The sequence below is a fragment of the Diorhabda carinulata genome, chromosome 4 (genome assembly GCF_026250575.1).
Source record: "Diorhabda carinulata isolate Delta chromosome 4, icDioCari1.1, whole genome shotgun sequence".
NCBI classification, from domain to species: Eukaryota; Metazoa; Arthropoda; class Insecta; order Coleoptera; family Chrysomelidae; genus Diorhabda; species Diorhabda carinulata.
This window is the reverse complement of record NC_079463.1, coordinates 12414846-12440327: the sequence shown is the minus strand read 5'-3', so window position 1 is coordinate 12440327 and position 25482 is coordinate 12414846. Positions and strand designations below refer to the sequence as shown.

The window sequence follows — 25482 nt, the reverse complement described above, 5'->3', positions numbered from 1 at the left end:
TAATGATATTTTTAATTCAGTCGACATAATCGATCTCTAGACAGAAATCCTTCAAGGAGCAATTTTTCGAATAGTTTCGACAATATAGGGAAAATGGATATAGGCCTATAAGAGTAAACTTCGTGTGGAGATTTACCTGGTTCATGGATCATAATAACCTCTGCAACCTTCCTCATAAATTGCACTTGTTCTAGCCTAAAAGATGTGACAACTTAATTATCACTTTTCTTGGTAGTTGTCTCAGGTCTTTACCAGTAATGAGATCAAGTACGGTAGCTTTTCATGGATTTTATCCATCTTCTTTTTAATTTCTTTAGAAGATGTTAGCTCAATATCTGGTTCTTTTTGTGTCGTTCCTTGGCCAATCTTATCATCTCATTTGTTTGGCTGAAAAATATCCCGAAGAAGTAGGGCGACTCTGTCAACTTTTGTTGTGTATTTTTTGCTCATTTCCCGATTTGGCATCCTGATTGGTGGTATTTATAAAATAGTATAAAATAGACTTTCCATATCGAATAATCCATCCTGGTATCGTCTGTTATATGATTTAGGTGAGTACTAATTTGTTTTTATACCTTTTGATTTCTCTTTTCAATATTTCAGTAGCATTATTTAAATTTGTCTTGAATATAAGTACTCTCCTTACACAGATTAAGTTTCCAATTTCTTGTGGATAGTTGTTCCTTTTGGTTATCTGTCTAAAATTAAAAGTATTATTCCATGCAAATTATCGTAATACAAAATACCGCTTCTGAATATCGATTCATCTCTAACGACAAGAAATCTTATTTATTTCTCATTTGTTTCAACGGAGTGCATTAATGTGTAAACAATAACGTGCGATATATGATAAATTCTTTTAAATTCAAGTCCTGAACATTGCCGATTAAACGTGCAGTATCTCACTTCCAAAACAGTAAATTTCGAATAATGGATATGTGGGTATCGGGTGTTATTGTAGCTATGTTGATAGTTACTGTAATATTTTTAATAAATTGGTATTACAACATGTGGATGTACAATGATTTAAACGTAGTTCCGGGTCCGAAACCTTTACCGATTATTGGGAATGCTAATGATATAGGAAACACAACTGTGAGTAAGTACTTACTACTTATTCTAAATTCTCCTATAAAAATTCTCCTTTTCTGATATTTCAACAATTTTTGCATTTGATATATTTTTTATTGATATTTCGTGGTTTGTTAATAGAGTTTCATTTTTTTTATTATATTGATGACCTTTTAGTCTATTTTCTAAATACTGAGACGTCTGTCCTATGTAAACAGTGTCAAATCATTAGAAGGTACTGGATATACAATTTACTTGTTTTGATTTTTGGTGTTTGAGATTTTAGTTTAATAAAATATTTCGATAATGTATCATTTCCTTTATGACTAACTTGTACAATATCATATTCATTCAAATATTTCGATAGTTGTTGGAAAAGTCCTTGTTCATATTGTAAGGAAAAATGTTTCATGTTTTGATTTATAGTTGCTATTTTATTCCTTATTTGATTTTAGTATCTATGAATCTTTTTCTTGAATATGTCGTTTATAATTTTTTCAGGATAATTTTCTTATTTTAATGCGTTTTTTATATAGCTAAGCATCTACAGTCAGGATCAGACATAAATACCAAAAAACAAGAGATAGTTGAAGTTGTTCACGGAAAATTGGGAGTCGGTATGAGAAAATTCAAAATTGATAAGAAATCTAAAAGCAATCTAATCTAATGTAGTTCAGAAATCAAGGAAATCGGCACATAAATCTTCCGTGGTCGTTCTTCAGCATACATTTGTCATTGTGGAAATTCTGTAACAGCCAAAATATATGAAAAAGAGTCAGTTTGATCTAAATAAAGACAGTTCAGAAAGAAAAAAACATCCTGAAGGAAATTTTGGGTTTTAGCAAGGCATGGAAAGGACATTGTGTGCTTTTGCCGAGTTCAATAATTTGTTTAATGACAGGATTAGAAATGTTCCTAATGTACCTCAACAGAGACCATACGAACGTTTTTAACGAAATTTGAAACGAATCGTATATTTTGAAGCAACTACAAATGAAGAATTACCAAAGAGAATTTGTAGGGAGCTAGTAAAGTGCAAATAATTAAATTAAAACAATTACGGATTTTTTGTCCCCTTACCCTTAGTAGGATAGCTCTTTCTGCCAAACTGATATTTATTGTGAAATAGGATGACGGGAGTTGAAAACTTCAGAAAAAAATTAAGTTTTGTATACAATTCTGATGCATGTTATTGCGAATTTTATGTAGTGACATCGAGAAAATTTATTATGATAAGAATTGAATTTTAGAATTGTTTTCAATTCTATTTTTTGGCACTGCAGTAATCATATATATAATGGAAAAGGAGTAGAATAAGTTTGCTTAGGACAGTTTCCTCAAGATCTTCCATTACTAATTGTGCTATAACACTTGAAATTGAAGCTCCCATAGCACTACCATCAATTTGTTTGTATTTTTCATTTACAAATTTGAAGTATATCATTACAATTCCAGCCATGCAAAGGCAAAGATTCTCTATATCAGGGCTATTCCAGAAATCTCCATATCTTAACATAAAACTGTTTCTATTACCTTAAAAATAAACCAACTCTCTGTATCCGATAATTGCAGCTTGCAGTAGTAAAATAGAACATGACAGATGACAGGTCTTATTATCATGATATTATTCACAGGTCTTCTTCAATCATTTATGAAACTTCATTTGAAATATGGAAACTTTTATAAATTATGGCTCGGACCGAGACTTCATGTGATAATAGCGAAACCCGAATATTTGGAGGAACTATTAACGTCCAATGTTAATTTGGCCAAATCCAATGGTTACGATTTATTTAAACCATGGTTAGGAGACGGTCTTTTAGTGAGTACAGGTGAGTATAAAACCTACGTCGAGGAGATAAAGCACAAAACTTTTTACTACTTAGAGGTTTTCGAGGTTGCTGAATACAATTATCACGACAGAAAATACTGAATATACTGTTTACACCACCACTACACCAACACTAACAATGATACTGTCTGACGCGCGTTTCGATAACCAAGTTATCGTCTTCAGGGACTGTAAAATAGTTTACCTTCAGTCTCTTAAGAAGGTAACTTGGTTATCGAAACGCGCGTTAGACAGTATCATTGTTAGTGTTGGTGTAGTGGTGGTGTAAACAGTATATTCTGTATGAATATTGCCAACGATTCCAGAAATTCCAACTTAGACGACAAAAAAGGTCTACGAGGTATCTGGACATGGATGGTCAACATCTATGTCATCTACTGAAGTCCCGTGGAAATTCGTTATTGAATTGGGTGTTTTCAAGATCGCTGAACACAGATATCACGACAGAAAAGGTCTACGAGGTATCTGGTACATGGGTGGTCGTCATCTACGTCGTCTACTGAAGCCCCGTGGAAATTCGTTATTGAGCTCTGGTTGTTTTCGAGGTCGCTGATCAGAAATATTACGATAAAAAGAGTGTACGAGATAAAGATAAAAATATTTTAATGTTTATTTTTTTGCTGCATCAAGATTTTGTTTCTTTATTTTCTTCATCCGCAGTTTCTTTGGCAGAATAATTTTCAATATTTGTATAATTGATGCGTGGACAATGTTTGGCAAGCGACTCGGCAGTGTAAAGCAAACACCCTTGCATCCACATCCATCGCCACAACAGTTTTTGTATCTGCAAATACCATTCATTTAATTTCCATTTCTAATCAGGGTATTAATGCCGCATTGATCACTGTAAAACCAAATTTGAACTTGTATGCACTGTTGTCTAGTATTGCTTGAGTACATTTACTGAAATTTCTTTGGTATATTAGTTGAAAACCATTTGAATGAAGTTTCGATAATCGATAAAGCTTATTAAAACTATATTGGTACCTCGGAGGTCATCGCCGTCGTGATATTCGTGTTCAGCGACCTCCGAAGCCCCCGAGTAGTTGAACTTTTGTTCCCAAAGTTTGCTGAGGCTCTCCCGAATTGAATACATTTTGTTATTGATATGTCTACATGCTCAGAAATTACTAGATTTTACTTACTCGGCTGTCTATAAATAATATGTTGCATTGATCATTATCTGGTTTGTACAATAAATAAAACAAGTTTATGTAAGAGAATCAAGTTTTTTATAATAATAAGTTTATGCGTATATAATACATTGAAGCACTGAGAAGGTCAAGCAAAATAACAGATTTTTTATGAAGATTTGGGATAATAAAAAAATCAATCTATATTATAGTATAATGAACTAAAAGCGAAATTAGTCAGCTAGTTTTTAAGATATCTGAATTAATGACAATATTCTAATTTAAAATAATAAGTAGTTTTGTTTTATAAGTTCCTCATCTTAGTAAAGGTATCACTTTACTATCCCGGATAAAAAGTATCAAAAATATTAGGCTCTGTTCACATAATAAATTTGTGTACTGTGTGGTAAGTGTTCAATATAACAGCCTTCTGGATGTCGGTGAAGGTTTTTTGTGGCAATCCTGTAGTGAAGACTTTTAAAGGCCGCTTAACATGATGCAAGACAACGTGCAATGCAATGCAAGACGCAATTTCTCAATCATGCGCAGATGAAGTTCAGCTGATTGTTTCATGCAAGATCTCGCACTTGCAACTTTATCGGTTTGATGTCATTTTATCGCGTATAAGTTGCAATTCTAGGGAGAAATTTAGTTAATTTTGGCTGAACAGGTCAGATGACTTTCGTGAAACTTAGCTTCATTCTCATTGTTAATCTAGGCACAAAATATTAAATGAAATTTGAGGTTAGGATTCTGATTAATACTCTTTCCTGTCCATCACAATCTAAAAGCAAAGTAGCAGAAGTTATAATAAATGCTAGTGATGCACTGACCACTTTTTCATTGTTTACTTTACCTAGTTTTGTGATTGCGTGTGATGCGGCCTTAAGCACGACTCCGGTTGCTGACATAATAATAACTGGGACTATTTTCACATTTTCGCAGTGCCATATCTGTTTAGTGTCAATTGTGAGATCTGTAATTGTGATCAAAATCGACAATGACACCTTTTAATATTTACAGATGATGAGTTCACATGTGCACACCACAGAAAATTAGGAGGAACTTAGAAGACACAGTACTTGTGTATAGGAGAGGATACAACCAAAAAACAACGAAATGATACGGAAATAAAATGTGGAATGAACAGAGCAAGAACTAAATGGAATACCGTGGAATACTTAGATTGAAAATCAATTTAAAGCTGAGAATCTACAATGCAATGATTACGAGTACGTTGGTATATGGATCGGAAACGTGAAGAATAAATGAACGACCAAAGAAAAAAATAGAAACCACGTAAACGGACGCCTTAAATAGAGCAAATAGAACGTCAAAGTTACATTAGGTCAGAAACGACACAATGAAAGAGCAAATTAACCTGGACCAAACAATTGTAGAACATAATGAAGAAATTTAGTTGATTTGTTAGGGGCAGGGGATGGAGAAGGAAAAATTGGCCAAAAACTAAATAATGAAATGGATCCCATATGAGAAAAGAGAGATACGAAGACCACGGTTATAATGGACGTACGGAATAAGAAAATAAATGGATATACGATATCTAAACGATAAGAACTGCAGCGACACACTTTTTGATGTCTTTGTCTTTGGAGACAAAGAAGCAAAGAAATTCTCGTCAGGATTCAATCATTCATTTTTCACCTTATCTAATCCTAATGATATATTTTCGAAACAAAGATATTTCCTCGAGCCACTTTTATTTTAAAAAATTTTCCATAACTTTTTTTTTTATTTATATAAACCCTATGTCGATGATTAATAATTACGCATCGCAATATTTAAATTTTTCTGTTAAATTTTAGGCAAAAAATGGAAAACCAGAAGAAGGATGATAACTCCTACTTTTCATTTCAAAATATTGGAAGAGTTCATGAAGGTATTTAACAAAGAATTTAACGTTCTGTTGGAAATTTTGAAACAAAAAGTAAAAGAAAACCCGGAAGAATCTATTGATATCACCGAACCCATCAATTTAGCTTCTTTAGATACTATCTGCGGTATGTATATATCAACATCGTATATTTGAGTCTCTAAGTTACGTTTTGAAATTTTGGTTATCATGAGTAATTTGTAAGGGTTTAAAAAAATGTTTTAATGTACAAAAATCCCACCGATACGAAAAATATTATAGCATACAAACACATTAATACGAAAAATGAAATCATTCCTATTGAGTTTTTTTTAGAAGATAATTGTTTGAAACACATTATTGAAGATAATCAATATTTCAAAACGTACTACCGGAAATCTACAGTCACTGTTTAGAAACAACCCGTATAACGATTTTTATTCCAGAGACAGCATTCGGAACCCCCTTGAATGCCCAACATAACGGAAATCCAGGTTACGTTAAAGCGGTTACCAGTTTTTTGGAAATCTTTACGCTTAGATTTTTCTCAAGCTGGTTAAGAAACCCGATTTTATTCCGATTATCTTCACATTATGAAAAATATTCGAAAAATTTAAAAATTCTTCACGATTTTACCAACAAAATTATCAAAGAAAGAAGAAGAGAATTCAGATCGAGAACAGATAATCCTAGACACGTTTCTGAAGAGGGAATTAAAAAACGTGCTGCTTTATTGGATATGTTGATGGAAACTACAGTAAACGGTGAAGAATTAACTGATGAAGATATCAGGGAAGAGGTGGATACTTTCATGTTTGAGGTAAAAAAATTGAAAGGGAGGGAAGTGGGTAGTTTAATTTTTTCTAAATAAAAACCTTTGAAACAAATTTTCCTACACAATTCATCGAAATAAATAAATTATAGTTGTATAACAAGGTTTTATAGTTGATGACCCTAGCAGGGATAATAGTATGACTATTAAATTATTTTGACACCGAAGACGAAAAAGAAAATTAATTATTGAGCACGAATTAATAATAAATAATTCTTTTTGATCACCTGAAGTATTTCTATCTTATAGCTTCTGCTAACTTCAAATTTATGTCAAACTTTTTAAATGCTCAAAGTCAGATGTTGCCAAATGTGACGAATAAGATGAAAGTTATATTTTCTATGATTTTCGTGAGTTTTTCTTATTCTGTGTGAAGGTGTAATGAAAAATAAGTTTATCTTGTGTAAACAAGGTCTATATTCACGACATTTTATATCTAGTATCACTTTATTTACTAGTGCAAGGTAATCCATAAATAAAATTCCTTTTGATTTCCACAAAAACTGATGCTAATACTTTCTTGGGTGATGTCTGGAGCCTAATTCACCTTGGAAGCAAAGTAACGGTTTTGAACTGCTTCTTAGGCTGTTTCGTTGATCCAAAATCATGGTACTAGACCCAGATCTCATATGATTTGATAAAACAACGAACGAAATTCTTTTTGTCCTTTCCAAAATGCTACAAATATTATACGCGGGTGCTTTTGTTCATTTGCAACTCAAAACTTTGGTTTAAATTTTTCTTAAGCTAGCTAATGGAATACCTAGGGTTTTGAGTTAATTTCTTAAGGGGACTACTCAATTTTGCCCAATTATATCCTGTATATTTCATATGTTTTATGGCATTTGATGCACTTTTAGGTTTCCTTTCATATGAATTGTCTCCAGCACTTATTGGTCACTGTTGATTGCTTCTATTTACACTTCTGATCAAAAGCTTTCTGCGACGGCATTATCCATCCATCAAATTTCAAAATAATACAATTTAACAAGCAACCGGCTAAACGGCATTTTACAACGACATAATGTCCGTTATTTGTTCACTGTATACGAGTGCATGTTTATATTTGTCCGTGAGCTGATTTGTTTATTATTTTCAACTGTGAATTATTTCTTCAGTGTTTATGATTGTCGTTTAGTCCAAGTTAGCCCTATGAGCCGCAAGAACGTGGTATGATTTATATTTTTTCGACCAAGACATCTTTTTATAAAGTTTGAATACGAATTGTTTTCGTTCTCACAAATTCAGACTTATTGTATATAAAGTATAAATCTTCATAGTCTAGACAAAAGTATGCATACCATTGCCACCGATTTGAAAATATCTCGTCTTGGCGCTAGAAAACGTTTAGGGCGTCCTCTAAAAACCACAACCGCTGAAGATGTATTGATCAGTAAACGTGATCGACGACTCACGGGCCCAGAGATAGCTTAGATCAATGAATATAAGGATCTGCCTTTAATTACTTCTATAGTGAAACGAAGATTGAGAGAATCTGGCCTTTTTGGAAGGGTGGCAGTAAAGAAACCTCTTTTAAGACGCTAAAGTGAAATAAAGAGTTGCAGTAGGCTAAAGAGCATAAAAATTGAACGCATGAAGAGTAGAAGAGAGTTTTATGGAGTGATTAGTCAAAATTTGAGGTTTTTAGGTCTAAGAGAAGTTTTCGTCCAGATGTCAAAGGAAGAACGGATATAGATCCATGTGTAATCACGCCTGTAAAACACAGATATAAAATATTCAAGGAAAATGTAGTACGTTCTAGACAGCGCCTGACCTGTGAAAAATTCATCTTCCAGCCTAACGACGATTACAAGCGTGTCTCGAAGCTATGCTAATAGTATTTGAAATAAATGAAAATGAAGAATGTACTGAAAGTAATGATTTGGCCGTCCCAATCGCTCGACCTCAACCCGATTGAGTTGATGTGGGACAATTTTGACTGTCGGAAAGCAGTATTCTACTTCCACTTCACATATCATGGGAATATCATAGGAAACGAATGGAATCAAATAGACGATTAGTTGTCAAAATTGTTGAAGAAAATGCCGCAATTGTGCACCTAAATAAAATAAGCAAGAGGGGCCATTATTTTTTTGTTTCGCTTTGGTACTTAAGTTTTCCAAATAGTAAATGGTACTTTATCTGCTTTGATCTATCATTTCGAAAGTTTTTCTCCCTTTTTCACCCTTGTTTCCACGTCTAGCATTCTCTAGCAAATCTACTATGTTTAGTACCGTCGTCTGTATTAATTTGATGAATAATTTGAAGAAAGAAAACAAACAAACACCGGAACACTTCGTGATAATTATATCCATTCATTAATTATGAATTAAAAAACAAAATAAATAAATGTTATCGATGTTTTGTTGGTTTTATTTTCAAATAATGAATTCCACTATAGGCAAAACATTGAATATATTTGCGATATTTTGTATATAAACACATTTTATAATTCACATACTCGTGAATATGCAATTTTTTTATGTGAAAATGGAATTTATATCATATCCGTGAAGATTTTTTTGTCACAAATTTCGTAAACTAGTTTCTTAATGTCAAATAATTCGATTTTTAGGGTCACGACACTTCCGCAACAGCGATTTGCTACGTTCTCTATGCTATAGCGCAGAATCCTATTGTGCAAAATAGAGTCTATCAAGAGATTTTAGAGGTACTTGGCAATGACAAAACAACGGAAATTACTATATCTAAAATAAACGACTTGAAATACTTGGATATAGTGGTAAAGGAAGCTTTCAGAATATACTCTCCGGTGCCCTTAATAGAGAGGAGGTTGGAAGAAGATTGGATTTTAGGTAAACTATTTTCTGTATCCTCGCTATAAATAATAAGAATAAATCTTGATGTTTGATCATCTTTGAGATACTCAAAAACTATACTAGTGACAACTGCCTGTCATAAACTAAAGCTTGCATGTGGATATTAACTCTGTTTCATATGAATATTTATTTCGCTATAAAAAAAATAAGACAACAGAGAAGATTTTATAATAAGCATTTTTTAAAGCCAAAATAAGTAATAATAAGAGCTCCCTATCGCCTCTAACTTGTTTCGAGAAACTTTGGATTGTACTTGTACTACTGATGGTTATATATGAAGCTAACGGACTTAAAGAACGAGGAAAAGATACCCAAATACGTTTAAATTGCCCAATTTCTTCTAATTTTAGTCGCTATCGTGATTTAGAAATCTTTCTAGCGAATTAAGTAGAATTTTTTACATAAAAATCTAATTTTATCTTAATATAGTTACTATAAACCATGAACTTCCCATTACCTTCATCTTGTTTTGAGACACTTTTGGTTAATAATTGATCTAACGACTCAGAAATACGAGGAAAGGAGACCAAAATACTCTTATATTGCTTAATTTTTTCTTATTTGCTAGCTCTCTTAAATTTGAGATCCCTCAAACATTAGGATGCGAATCTTAAGAATTGCAGTACCGTATAAATAAAAAAATGTATTGCTACAACGCGTGTCAATCGATTTACAAAATGCCATTACCAACATTTGGACAACTGGTTTGAAAAATGTCTTTAATAAATTTAGAAGTACCTATTTCGAACAATATTTAATATCGTATAGCATCTATCCTATACCGTCGATCTTTTAATCGGTTCTTGCAGTTGAAGACTTTCGCTACGCGGTTCATCTTTCATCGACTCTTTATCTGTTGTGACTATCAGAAATTCCAAAGAACAAAGTTCACTTTGCCCCTGAACCAACAACCTTTGCAACGTACCTCGACTGCTCATTCTCCTCCAAACCTACATGACTTTCAACCTATTCATGATCCAGATTCTGACCAGCACCAGAGGTTCCAATTGCTGGAACCGCTCCAGAGCCTTCCACTAATAAAGTCAGGCGTTCCAACCGTCCTCGCAAAGCGCCCTCTTACTTGAAAGACTCTATAACGTCTCAATAAGCGTGGGAGACTGTTGTAACTGTCATGGTGAAAGCAGTGTAATCGTGAAATTAGAACAATAATAAGATAAGTCTGCGTAGTTTGCAGCGACTTTTTTAGTACTTCACTTTTTTTCAAATTTATCGAACATTGAGTCAGATATATAAATACTACTGTCAAAGGAATCAGATTAATCCAATTTTACTGTTCGTGTTCGCCTATACCTTAATTTTATCTTTCCGAAAATAAATGAAAACGCCGAATCACTAGGCTCTTGATAAAACATTCTCTCCGAATGCCTGCTAAGATTTTGTAGAAGTATTTTTTCCAAGTCTAAAGTAAAAACTGAATGCTTGCAGTTGATATCACTTTTTTTAGAACGTACTCGATCTCCACATGTCCATTTGTTGTCCCTCAAAGTCACGTGATCTCAGTGTTACTAGATAGAATGCTAGATTAGAAGTATTTCCACACGTATAACATCAACATTTTGAAAAATTGTTAATCTATAAGGTACATATGAATTGTTTTCAAATAATTTCAGATGGCGTGAGGATTCCCAAAAATACCAGCGTTTCCATATTTATTTATGGAATGAACCACGACCCCACCGTCTTTCCGGATCCCGAAAGGTTCGACCCAGAAAGGTTTCTTCCTGAAAAACAATCAACCCGACACACCTACGGATTCATTCCATTTAGTGCTGGACCAAGAAACTGTATAGGTAACTATGTTTCTTACTTCTTATATAAAAATTAGAAACAATTTATGACTACCCTGTTTTCTGAATATAAAAAAAACTTTAATAATCAATAAACATCCTAAGAACGTACAACAGTGAACAAGGCGATGCTTGAGTAAAGACCTGGACACATCTATTATGCATCCTTCCGATCTGGTTACGATAATTCAGTCAGACGAATGTCTGAGAGGGAAATGAACAGCGTAGCTCACACGTTTCCAACACATGTCCGATCACATTCCTAAACGACGCCGATCTTGTATCCGATGTGCAGTCTATTCGTTTACCCGCTGCAGGACACATGTCGGTTGGAATCTCTAATAATATTTTCGAGTTTTTGCAGTGTTTGTTTTACTAAATTGGCAATAATGTCGTGTGTAAAACCAAAAGAGATTATCGAAGAAGTGAGGAAGTATCTAGTACTGTTTGACGAGACAAACGAGCAGTACCCAAACGCTGACTTCAAAGGTATAATCTGAAAAAAAGTTGCGAAGGAATAAATGTCAAAGATACATTACCCATTAAAATATTATCCTTACTTATAACATACAAAGTTAAGGCATAAAAACAATGAATTAAAAAGGAGATAAACAATTTTATTGCATAAGAAGTACATTGTATATCTGTAATAAATCAGAACGATAATGAGAAAATCATATTGTACCCAAAATCTACGTTTTCCTCTGTGCTCCATGAAATGTCTTTTCATTTCTTCATCTTCTTCTCCTAAACAAAGTGACACCATGAGCAAATCGCAGTTGCTGACATTTTTGAACATTTTGCGCTCAAAATCTTTCGCGATTTTAATTGAATCGACAGTAGCGAATGTATCGAGCTGGAGCTGCAAATCGGAAAGAGCTCGGAAGCGTATAGGACATGCATGTTCATTCCATCCGATCCCACACCGATCCACTCTTTTGAGCAAAATCGGCCGAGAGTCGGATCGGAGTGGTGTATGAGAAGTGTCTCCCGGCCTTAAGATTTAGGGAATAGCAACTGCATTACAGGGATCATAAAGATTTGTCCAACAGCAGCAAGACTTAACTACGATGGGCATTTTCGTAGAAAGACATACCAACACGTCTATGATCTGGATAGTCAGAGGCTGATTTGGAAAATAGAACTTCCAATAGACCATTCATCAAAAATAGGTAATATCGAGGAAACCTTTTTAGTTAAGTTGGTATTTCTGGAACCGTTATGATATTTATACTGAATACTCTGTTTACATCACCACTAAACCAACACTTATAATTACACTGTCTGACGCGCGTTTCGATAACCCAGTTATCGTCTTCAGAGACTGAAGTTAAACTAAAACCTTATGACTCGACTTACCTGTTTTATACTAAATTTCCCAACAATTCTGGTTGTATTTGAAAGCATTGAAATTGCTAGATGTGAAAGTAGCTTAAATAGGGACAAAGGGCCGATTGCTTACAGCCCTCTTTATATTTTAGTAGTCAAGAAATGAATGTGGAGATTATTGTTAGGAAAATTTAGTATAAAACAGGTAAGTCAAGTCATTAGGTTTAAGTTTACCTTCAGTCCCTGAAGACGATAACTTGTTTACCGAAACGCGCGTTAGACAGTGTAATTGTGAGTGTTGGTGTAGTGGTGGTGTAAATAGTGGATTCAACAAGACCTTCTTAATATTGTCGAGTTGGAAAGACGACACACGATGAAATGTTGTATTGATCATTTCAAAATTTTAATACGTCTTTCAGGAAATAAGGTTCGTGTTCAAAGTTTTTACATCGTTGTCTATAGAGAAACGTGAGCAGGATATCCGTTCTGCGTTAGGTTTAAGATAAGAATCCTAGAATGTGATTGCCATAGTTTTACCAGCAAAGGCGATTCACCTCATATGTTTTGTAGGAAATAAGGTCTATATCGGGAAAATCTCAATTGATTTTAGACAAAACATACATTACGCCTTCAAAAAATAATTGCTTGGGTCGGAATTGCCAGTGGAAAATTCATTGTTCTTTATTTATTTCGAGGGAATTTAACAGCCGAACGATATTTGGAACAGCCTCTTAGGTTTCTAGATAACTAGTTAATTTTACTTTCTTCTACGTTAACCGGCCATACAATTTAGACACTTAATGAAATAAATTAGACGCTATGGTGAGCAATTCTATAAAATTTTATAAACCAGGTCTACCATCATTTTGACCTGTGTGTATTGATTTATTATGTATTTGGCGACTATTTTTTAATATAACATTTTATTCCAGGTCAAAAATATGCTGTGTATCAAGTAAAAACCTGCTTAATAAAAATTATAATGGAATTCGAAATGATTGAAGATAAAAATTTCACACCCGAAATTGGCATGTGTTCCGTATTGAAATCTAGAAATGGAATTAAAATTAAATTAAAACCTAGATATCTGGTACAATCAAAGTAAATTAACATCAACGAAATATCAAAATTATCCTCGGATAACGGTATACAAGGCGTGGCAATTAAATAACATGAATTTGGTTATATATAAATGTCTATAAATTCTCAGATCATGGTACATAATTAAGCAATCATCCCTTGAGAGTAATCACAAACTATCTCCATCGTTTTTCGATTTCTGGTAGCAAGTTTGTCGATGTTGACGTCTTTAAAACCGCCGCCGCCTGCTGGTAAATGTATTCAATCATTTTGGACAATAATCCGCCGTAATTCTGAGCTGTTTTGAGTATATGGGAACATTGTAATGTGTTCATCCACTTTATGACGTATTCGTACAAGGCACTAGAGGTACTCACTCCTTGTGGATCATACCCTGGATATAAGTGAAGCAAATAAGCATGGTTTTCATTTACGATCGTGAAATTCTAGCTTGTTGGGGACGTTCTCAATCTTAGTTCTGTGAACGGGTTTCTGGATCAAATTGTAAAACCCAAATTTTATCGTCCGTCAGTTCTCGGGTCACTTACTTTGATCACTTACATTAAATCAACATTTGACATTAAAATAACATCTGTTTTATCTATGAATTAAAAAACTTCAATAGAAATGACTTATGACAATATATCAAAAACATGATATGAAAAAGAAAGTTTTTAACAAAAAAGTTGCCAGCACCGAAGCATTTACGAGGATATATTGAAAAATTCTTAGCCTACTATAGGATCAAACAAAATTTAAATGTCAAAATATTTAATTACTCAACATATTCTCCTCTTAATTGGATACATTTATTATAGCGAACCTGCAACAAAAAAAATGTTTCTTCTTGGTCTGCAAACCAGACCTCCACAGCTTTTATTACCTACTCGTTGGAAGAAAATTTACGACATTTTTAACTTTTTTCAATTGATAAAAAAGATGATAATCACGAAATTTGGTGAATAAAGGGGGTATTCTAGTAATTCAAACCCTAAATCACGAAGTTTTTGCATGGCAACATGAGATTTATGTGCGGGGGCGTTGTCCTGCAAAAACAAAACACCTTTGGATAGCTTCCCGCTTCTTTTCTCTTTAATTTTTTTCCCGTAGAGTAGTCAGTAATGTCGAATAGTAATCTCCAGTTATTGTTCTACCCTTATCCAAAAAATCAATCATGATTACTCCATGGCAATCCCAAAAAACTGGAGCAAGAACTTTTCCAGCAGATTTTTGGACACAAAACTTCTTAGGTGTTGGAGAACCAGAGTGTCGCCATTTCATTGATTGTCGCTTTGTTTCTGGATCGTAGAAATGTACCCAAGTTTAATCCATAGTAACAATTCGGTTTAAAAAGTCTACATCGTTTTCAAATCGAGCACAGATCGAACGCGATGCTTGCACGCTTTTTGTCAACATCATTTGGGTATCCATTTGGCAGCAATTTTTCTCATGTCCAAATTGACGTGAACTATATGATGAAAGCGTTCGATTGAAATATTCAGTGCTTCAGATATCCATTTTAGTCCACTTCGACTGTTTGATAACTGACACCGAAACTGGCCTTCCCGATGGGTCATCATCTTTAATGGACAATTTACGTCTTTTGAAACTTGCAGTCCAATTTTTCACGGTCGCATACGAAGGATATTGATCACCAAGGGTATTAAGCATACCTTCGTAAATCTGCTTACCTATTAACCCTTATAAATACAGGTACTTGATGGCTTACTTTTTTGACGTCAAACTTTACACTGACACTTCTAATAAGTTATTGTTCGTTGTTATGGTAACGCAATATTTTGTTTATGCATGGAACTGGTCTAGACTAACTAGATATCAATACATCCTCATTTTAAAAAATATATACTTATAGAACATTTGGTGAGAACTTTTGCGTCATGCCTTGTATAATATATTGTAACAGTGTAATATTAAAAGTAGCCATATTAAAAATGCGATTTCTATGTTATATTTATAGTTAATTTTGATCAAAATAACTGATAAAAATAGTCGAAAATGTAAGACAGGGAATGTAAGCTGCGTATAAATATAATTTTTGTAATAATTTCAAATCTACCGGAATTATCTGATAGTACATGTAATACGGATCGATAGTATTACAAAAACAACTGATAAATTCGCAATTATTCACAAAAAGATAACAATGTATAATATTTTGTATACCTCGAAATTATCGATCAATGTTATCAAAGATTAATAAATACATGCCTTTATAAAAAACCAATGATATTTCTTTAATTTTCCTAATATCGATTAGTTCACGATCATGTTTTTGTCTCAAGTGATCAAAAAATGGTTCGTCATTGCAAGTAATAAATGCGGTCAAATTATAAGGGACTTAAAAATCTACTCTGCTTGTTTTCCCAACTTGCTGCCAGGTTGGTTATCTTGAGACTTTTTTCGTTCCAATCCAATTTCCGAAATGACCGGGAACACCTTCACTCTTTCCTCTTCTTTCGCTAGTGGATCTACTTCAAGTCCTCAACCATTCCTTGAATGATCAGGTGAGGGATGTGATGTTTGGTACCTCGCTTTATATGCTCCAGAAATAACAGACTTTTGTTTGTTTTTATGGTGTTTAGGAGTTATGGATCCTTATTCAGGCAGCTCTCTTCATTATTGGTATTTGCAGTCCACGGGATAATCAATTTTTTCTGAAAGCACCGAATCTTGAACGTTTCTATGTTATTCAGGATGTCAACTTTATTGAGCGTCATTTTCTCCTTTATCATCCATGTTTTTTCCATTATGATAAAGTTATACAAACACCGGAATATATATCCAGGCTATACTTCTAGTGCCATGAATCCTTCAAACCAATCTCAGTTATTTTTTTGTAAGAGTTTCGTGATTTGACGTTGCGAAACACAATGTTTGTTTTGTTGATCAACTCCTGTCGTTTTCGTTGAATTTCCTTCTATAATCTTGCGAATTATTGATAGTATATTAATGCTTTGACCAAGTTTCGGAATTTCTCTTCACCATAAACAAAGCATCACCTTTAGATTTCTTTGACCTTTGTTTCACTTCACCTTCGAGGACTAGCATTTAACTTTCTGATATGTCTTTTGTACAATGGTCGTTTTTTTCAAACTCCGATAGGCTATAAATATATATCTGTGGACAAGCTTTTCAATACCCTCTTCAAAGAAAGTTGTCTCGAAATGGTGAATCTGCGGTTTTCTTTAACCATTCTGTCAACTCGTTGAACCATCTGAAACGACAGATTTGCACATCGTTTTGGCCATCTTTAAACTTTCGACACCATTCACGCACAGCACCATCACTCATGAAGTTTTCCCTATACTCACTTCGTAATTCGCACGTGGCTGTAGCACAACGCCGACTGAAGCCTGAAAGTCAACAATGGCGGAGTGTGTAGACTTGCTCCCTTCTGCCCGGGTAGCGTCTCCACGGAGCGATCGGAGTTTGAAAAAAACTCGTACATATATTTTAAATGATTGATGATATGGTATATTGACAGCTAATGTACCGATCTGTTAATCTGACGTTGTACCGATTCAAAACGGTTTGATCAGTTTTATAAAGATTCGTCCTATTCTACTTTCTTTTTAAATGAACTGTAGTGAAACATTCAAAAGTTTCAACGAGCTTTATATACAGGTTCAACTTACTGCTTCGATCTATTTCATTATAGTAGAGTTCGAAAGACCACTCAGTCAAGGTGTTTTGAAAAATGGATCAAATTAAGCTATATAACATAATGGATGCTATTTAAGGTGACTTGTTTGGGTCGTTTTCAACAATTAAACACTTTTTTCGCTGGGAACGAGAACCATTAGACGTTGACCCATATGCGGACGGTTCTGTGATGGTGACTACTTCAGAAAAGATTAAATTAGTGGAGTGGAGAATAAGCGATCAGAGAAAGAAAACAAAGTAAATGCTGTACTGACCAACATTTCTAAAAAAAATATTCTAAGGATTATCCATAAGCATTTAAATATAACAATAATCAGTGCAAAAAAGCGATAGCTAAAATATTTTGGGATTGCGGGAGTATTCTTTTGATTGACCCTAAGGAATCAATTACAACAATGAACGCGACATAATACTCTGATTTACTAAAGCAGTTGCGTCCAAAAAATCGAATAAAAAGGCGCGGGAAAATCAGCTGAGCCGATCCAGTCACCAGTCTCGTTATTTAATATCCACACTTCATATATGTTAACAAATAATTAAAAAAAAATAAGTACCTACTTTCTTTGATAGTCTCTAAGGTTCTATCTCTAGGAAGTATCCAAAAATTGTAGCGTTTCTCCATTTTTTACTAAACGTTTTGGTCAAACTTTTCGGTTCTATAACGCACTTCTGTTACATTGAATCGAACACGAGTTTAAGGAGGATTCAACATTATCGTCTGCTACTAGACCGAGTTATAAGCATTATCTTTCGTATTGTTTCGCCAATAATAAAAGTTTAGGTGATAAACTGGGAACTATCAGCATTTTGTACACTCGAAAAGAAAGCGGGATTTGGGGCCATGATTGTGCAAGTGGGGCTGAACAGACAACAAAAAGGGATTTAGTTTTATCTTGTTGATACTATTACCATATGACTATTTGATACGAACAAACGAAATGACATTAATTTGTTTGATAACTTTGTTTGGATTAAATCGCTGTTGTTATTTTTTTCTATTAGTTCGATATACAGTATGTAAAAACCAAGTAGAATAAACTCGGGTACTTTACACATACTTTTTGAAAAAAAAAATTAAACAAATCAAATTATAAATTGACATTTTTCAACGAGAAAATGCCACATCTGAAAGTTTTTTATATCTTCTATTCAAAAATCTTCCAAAATATAGTCTCCATTCACTTATTTTTTGTACGAATCCTTTAAACCCTCAAGTTCATTTTTAACTACTATACTTCAGTGTTGAGATATGGCAACACTGTTTACAGATACTTGAAACATTCCTCTTGGTCAAAAAATAGAAATGAATCGCGAACATTTTCGTGCAATGATTTTCTATGCCCATGGATTAAACCAACGGCAGGGTGAGATCAAATCGCTTCGACTTTTGGTGTTAAAGCACCATCTCCAGCCACAATGTTTTGCTTGTTTTACGAATTCAATCATGGTCTCACTTCGCTGAAAATATTAATGCTGTGTGACATACCTTGTGCTTAAGTTCCACTCGCAAACTCTCGTTCAAAAAAGTTCGTGTCGATTGATGCAAAGAGATGCTGAAAAAATTCAATCGCGGTGCTTCAAAAGACGTCTATAAGATTGTGACAGGCGAGGAATCGGGAATGTGTGCAAATATATCCGAAACAATCGACTATACGGGTCTTTCAAGACGAGCTAAATCCAACACTTGTTTACCAGAAATAATCAAAAAAACCAATTGCAGAAGAAGAATTATTTTCCACCACGACAAAGCGAGCTCACACACATCAGTTCAAACAATACCGTTTTTGAACAGACAAAACATCGAATAGATGGGTCATCCGTCGTACATTCTTTGTTTGATGATAAAAAAAACGACTTCAACATTTTTCGAATCGTGGATCTATATGAACCCGAAACTAAACGACAATGAACATGTATCCACCGTTCTATTAGAGCAACGTAGAACGGTCAAATCTGAATGGTACACCAGCATTTGTTTGCCAGCAGTGGTCGAAAAAATCAGGAGGAAAACCAATCACAGAAGACCACCTCGACCTCCACCACGACAATACGATCTCAAGCTCAAACAAAAACGTTGGGAATACTGAAACGTACACAAAAGTGTATTGATCTCAATGGAGAATATTTTGGAAAACAATGAAGCCGTATCCGTTTTTATTTGTCTATCTCAAAACTTAGTAGCAACCCTTGTAGTAGGTTGCATTGTCATCGTTACATTTTATAATTTAAATTTTTTATAGTCTCCGGCCTCTTTTCCAGGCTATTTTAATAGACTGTCGTTCTGGCATTTTTCGTAGTCTGATTCAAATTCCAATTGCAAAAAATGCGACCTTATTCCCTATTATCTTTAAGCATATTCTTCTTGAGAATAGTAAGCGCATCAAAGCTCTTGTCGGAGTAGGTTTCCCTTTCGCAATCCATTGCTTTGAATGTTTTTGCTTTGAGTAATGCAGAAGCGATTCTAGCTCTCATTACAGTTATGAATCTATGCAGACTCATTTTGCATAAGCCGCGTCAATGAGCCTTGGGAAATGTTCATTCGAATGCGCTTTTGGTTCAAACTAAGCACGGATAACTTCGTATATGGCAAATGCATTTTTTTGAAATGCTGATAGCCTCTTCTATCTCTCTAACTTTAATCTGATGATCGACAGGTACCATTTGGTGAACTTTTTCGATCAATATTGTTGCAGTTTCCGACCGTCTCAAGCGATTGTCGTGAGACCCTAATGAGCCGCAATTAAATTTATCTGCCCAAAATTTTACGGTCGTGAATGATAAAGCAACAAAATAAATTGGACATATGAAAAAGGAAACTTCTATCACTATATATTACGGAGGTAAAAGGCTTATGAAATGAAAGTTAGACGTATGACTGTAGTTTTTCAATGAATCAAAAATAGAGGTGTAGGAGGATGGTCTCAGAAGTACCTGACCTGACCTAGAGATTGCGGTAGGAAAATACCACTGTTTTGAAAAGTACACAATATATACAGCATATTTTTCAAGTTTGAAAACGCCACGTTGTTTGGAATTTGTTTGGCAACCATCAATAATGAAGGTTTTCAGTGAATTTGTGAACCTGGAAAAAATTGGTCATCGTTATGTGATGCTATACATTTATTTCTAAAAGGCTTTAGCCCAACCAATATGAAGGATGAACTAGATTCTACTCTGAATGAGCCTGCTCCTTCGTTATTAACAGTGAAATATTGAATAGCAGAGTTTAAACGTGGCCGTACAACCTGCGAAAACCAGCATCGCAATAGTCGACCGAATGAGGTGAAGACTCCAAAAATGTTGAAATAAATCCACAAAGCAACACTGGATAATCGTCGACTGTGCACGAGCTAGTAAAACAATATTAGCCATTTCAAAGTTGGACATGGAAGAAAATTCAGTGTCTTAAAGATCGAGTGTTCAGAATTGTTTTATAGGAATAAAGCCAAATTATTAGGCCATTTCTTAACCAGGAATGAAACGTGGGTCCAACACCTCACACCCGAAACAAAAGAACAATCAAAACAATGGATTGGGTTTTTTAGGATGCGCATGGTATAATTTTCATTTACTATCTTGAAAAAAGGAAAACTATCAACGGCGAGTATTAAGCGAAGTTTTAGCGAAGAAATCGAGCAAAAACGGCCGCATTTGGCTTGTTTCATCAACCCAATGCACCAGTTCACACACATCTAGTCGCTATATTTAGACCCCTGGGATTATTTTCTTTCCTTCAGACTTGAAGAAATTGCTCGGTGGTCAACAATTTTCCAACAATGGAAAGGTGATGTCAGGGTTTATGGCTATTTTGAGAAGATTGTGTTTTCTTTGTTGAGCCAGGTACTTCTGGGATCATTATCGTAATATGATACAATAAACTGCAATGGTTGGAGTATCAGATGGCAGATAATGGGGAGGTGGAGAAAATAGCTTGGATAATACCAGAAAGGAAAGAGATAAGATTTAAGTTGATGATAAAATGAAAGATGTTGTAATTTGGTAAACACTGTTCTCTTGAGAGAACGCTCGGCGAGATTCGAAGAGAAATAGATGAATTTTTATTTCGGTTACCAACATGGACGATTTTGCTAAAGCAAGCATTTTGGTGTTATGAGCACTAGCATACTATAACCTTTTAACTGAAAAATACAAAAAAGTTCATACATTTTTTACTTCTACCATTGGCATATTTCAACACCACGCGCTGTGTATATGCTAGTGTCTTTTAATATTTACGAAGCGACGTACTGAGCTGACGTTCTTGTTTTCGTCTGTAAAATTCCCTTGAATCGAAGAAGAAGACGAACAACAAACGCAGAGTACACCTCGAGAAGGAGAAGGCGAGAAACATCACTTCCACGTGACTTGGAGCTTCCCAATGTTAGTCATTTCTAAGTTAGTTTGGTCTTTCAAAATAATACACTTTATCAAAATTTCTCTTCTATATTGTCAACCGAAATTCGAAACGGAGTTTCACTAAACAAAAATAATAATGTCCGTTATTTGTTTACTTTATACGAGTGTACATTTCGTCGGCGAGTGCGGCAAGTTTAAACTCATAAGTACCGGCTGATTTGTTTATTATTTTTTAACTGTGAATTATTTCTTCTGTGTTTATGATTGTAGTTAAGTCCCAGTTGGTCCTCTGAGACGCAAGAACGTTCTGTGATTTATACTTTTTGGACCAAGACATCATTTGGTGAAGTTCGAATACGAATTGTTTTCGTTATCGCTGGAGAACAATCGAATGAAACTCGTGCTTTAATCTCATAGTCTAGACACAAGTAACGGTACTATTGCCGCCAAATTACAAATACTTCGACGTACTTTGGAATATCCACCAGGAGCTTTGGCCATTGAACACGTTCAAAGCGGACACGAAAAACCACAACCGCTGAAGATAAACGTATCAGTGAAAGTGATAGATGACTCACGAGCCCAGAGATAGCAGCTTAGATCAATGAATTTAGGGATCTGCCTTCGAATACTTCTACAGTAAAAAGGAGATTGAGAGAAGCTGGCCTTTCTGGAAGGGTGGCAGCGAAAAAACCTCTTTTAAGATGTCAAAATAAAATTCAGAGGTCTAAGAGAACAGCGCAGGTGAATGGAAGAACGGATGTTAGATCGATTCTTAGTCTCAACTGAAAAGCTGAAAAACCGTAGGTGATGGTTGGAGTATATTTTGAAGGAAAAGAGACTGGAGACCTGGTGAAAATTGAAAAGATTTTGAAGAAATAAGGTTATAAAAATGCAGTACGTGCTGGCCAGCGCCGGATCGACAGAATGTTCATCTTCCAGCATGGGAACGATCCCAAGCATGCAGTGCAGGTGCAGAGTATTTGAAAGACTTGGAAAAGAGGAATGTACTGGAAGTAATAATTTGGCGGTCACGGTCGCACGACCTCAACTCAATTGAGTTGTTATGGGACAAATTGTACAGGAAAGTGTCCTACTTCATATCTTTGGAATATCCTGAAAAAAGAATGGAACCGAATAGACGACGATGATTTGTCGAAATAATTGCCAAAATTATGCACCGAAATAATGAAATCAAAAAGGGTTGCTACATCGATTAATCAAAAATTTGAATTATTTAAATTACAGACTATATTTCCATGATTACTATATTTTTAAAAGATATAATATGTTCATTAAAATATCAAAATCGATCGTACTGTTTTTATTTATTGTGTATCGCGCGAACTATAAAGTGGGAAAATTCAAATATAGCAAGAATCTTATTGTGTTCATAATTTTATTTACGATACCTTTCAGAGTAAAAGCAACAAGCTGTGCACTGAACAAAATTCATCATCGTGGCCAAAAAGTGAACTAGTTTCCATCCACATAATGGAAACTATTGCACAAAGATCTGTATTAGGGTAAACTCAGAAAAACCAAGCTTGGGAAGTATATCTTCCGGAAAACTGATATTGCGCAGTACTGCAAAGAGTATGTGCCCATTTTTTTTTGTTGCATTAAAAAGATCAGATAAAACATTCATTACTGTAATTCTATATCACGATACATATAATATTTTAAAGGCAAAAGTCCAACAAAAACTACCAGCTTTTCAGCATGTTCCAACCTCCATCATTCATTTGCACCGTAAAAAAAATCTCACCACTTTAATTATATCGAAAGTAAGTGCCACAGCAAAAAAAATAGTTCGCTACCTATTCTTTCAAACGCCATTAAATACTTTCCACATCCCGAGTGCAGAATGTCGCAACTTTATTCTCAGTTGGTTCATTAATCGGGTTACAGGTGAAAAGAAGAAAATAGATACTGTCAACAATCTATTAACTCGATTAGGAAACGTATAAAGTACGAAGGGAAACTACGGGAGATATTCTGTTATCTTTTTACTCCTTCAACTTAAATTGTTTCAAGTTGAGCACACACCCACGTTTGATTATAATTGATGAAACGGAACGCGTGCTTTAACAGCGAGTTCCTTATTATCTAAAATAATTACTCGACGCTCAATGTGAAATTTGAATGGGAAGACACGATTTCAAAATAAAAAATTTCAATATTTACGAAGAATGATTCCTTTGCTTCATCTTCATAAATCAAAACTGATAAATTTGACGCCGTTGTGAATAGTGATTGAGGAAGAGTGTCATCATGAAATGTACCCACCGACACTAACTCTTTCAGTCTTGGTGGTTGGTGGTGCCATCTGATTTTTTTATAATGAAATCTAGCGACAAACGATTGAAATATTATGAACCTTCCGACTACGCGTCACAAGTTGCGAACGATTGACGGTATATTGAATGAAACACATATCATTTGCGTTGAAGTTTATATTGTGCCAATGGACTTTATTTCGTGTGTTGTATAAAAAAATCTGTGAAACGGGTAAGTGAGCTTATTACTTTTTTCTACGCCCATGTCTGTAAACGTCAAAAATCGCACTGTCAACATTCCTTGTAAATGACATTTAGAAAAACTTGAACTTCTTGGTTTAATTAAATTACAATTAAATTTTTATTTACGTAAGACTTTATTTGGTCTATTTAAACAAAATTAGTCAATTAAAAAACATAAAAACTTCTAGCATTAGCGAGATATATTTAGGATAGAAAGAGTGATGCCCCTAAATGTAGGCAGCACATTATGCAATTTCTTTAAAAATACGACACGTTTTCTTAAAAGGGCGTAGAAAAAATATAGTACGTTACACGAGTTGTAAGCCCATTACGCATTACTTACAACTCTTGTTACGTAATATACTATGTTTTTGTATAAATGTCTTCTAATAGATCTAAACATATTTACATAAAAATACTTTTAGTTTTTCCATGCTTAATGACAACAAAAATCAAGTGGTTAACTAACTAACCACCGTTGCAGGTTATGTACATGAAACTTTTTAATGTAACTGCTAATATCTTTTTCGTTTTGTTTTCAGTATTCCGCGTTACTGGCGCAGGCTAAAAGATAGAGAAATTGAAAAATACTTGTTGGAAGATATGGAAGATTTTGATTCATATGATGGCCTCCCTTTATGTAGGTTTTGTCTAGGCGAAATAGCCCCAAAATCATCATTTTGCTTAGTTTAGTACTACAAATAAAAAATTATTTGTAGTACTATTTGTTGTACAGTTAATTTTTCACTTTCCCGTACTGTATCTCCGTGGTTTTTCAACGAAGCTCAAATTTCCTTTTTTTAAATTAAAGCTATTTTTATGCACTTTCGATCTACGCAACAAAAAGTTATGAAAAAAAAAACGTATCCGCACGAGATTTCATTTTGCAACTAAGAGGATTTCGAAAAAAATTCCCTTGATTACAAAATTCCATTTTTTTTATAAATGAACGTCGACGTCCTATATATAATAATGAAATCTACTCATCAAAAATCAGCACAACCACATTCAACGCATAGACCAAGTTTTTTGTTAGAGCTGATAATTTGTTTATAAGGTCATAAGTCATGAACCATTAAACGTACAATCTCCAGCTTTTGCA

At 34.3% G+C, this 25482-nt stretch overlaps 2 protein-coding genes across 6 annotated transcripts in view; one reads left to right on the top strand and one right to left on the bottom strand.

Moving 5' to 3' along the window:
• Positions 1-25482, bottom strand: part of LOC130893376 (uncharacterized) — a 303656-nt gene that overhangs the window by 96525 nt on the left and 181649 nt on the right. The window lies entirely within an intron of this gene.
• LOC130893377 (cytochrome P450 4d2-like) lies at positions 816-16059 on the top strand. 2 transcript variants are annotated; one of them, XM_057799427.1, is made up of 7 exons: positions 816-1099; positions 2706-2903; positions 5883-6077; positions 6376-6749; positions 9337-9577; positions 11233-11412; positions 13671-16059. In XM_057799427.1, the coding sequence occupies exons 1-7, from the start codon at positions 931-933 to the stop codon at positions 13841-13843; spliced, it is 1530 nt and encodes a 509-aa protein (XP_057655410.1). In that variant the 5' UTR covers positions 816-930; the 3' UTR covers positions 13844-16059. The 2 variants fall into 2 exon arrangements, with proteins under 2 accessions (XP_057655410.1, XP_057655411.1); XM_057799428.1 differs by having other exon boundaries at positions 959-1095.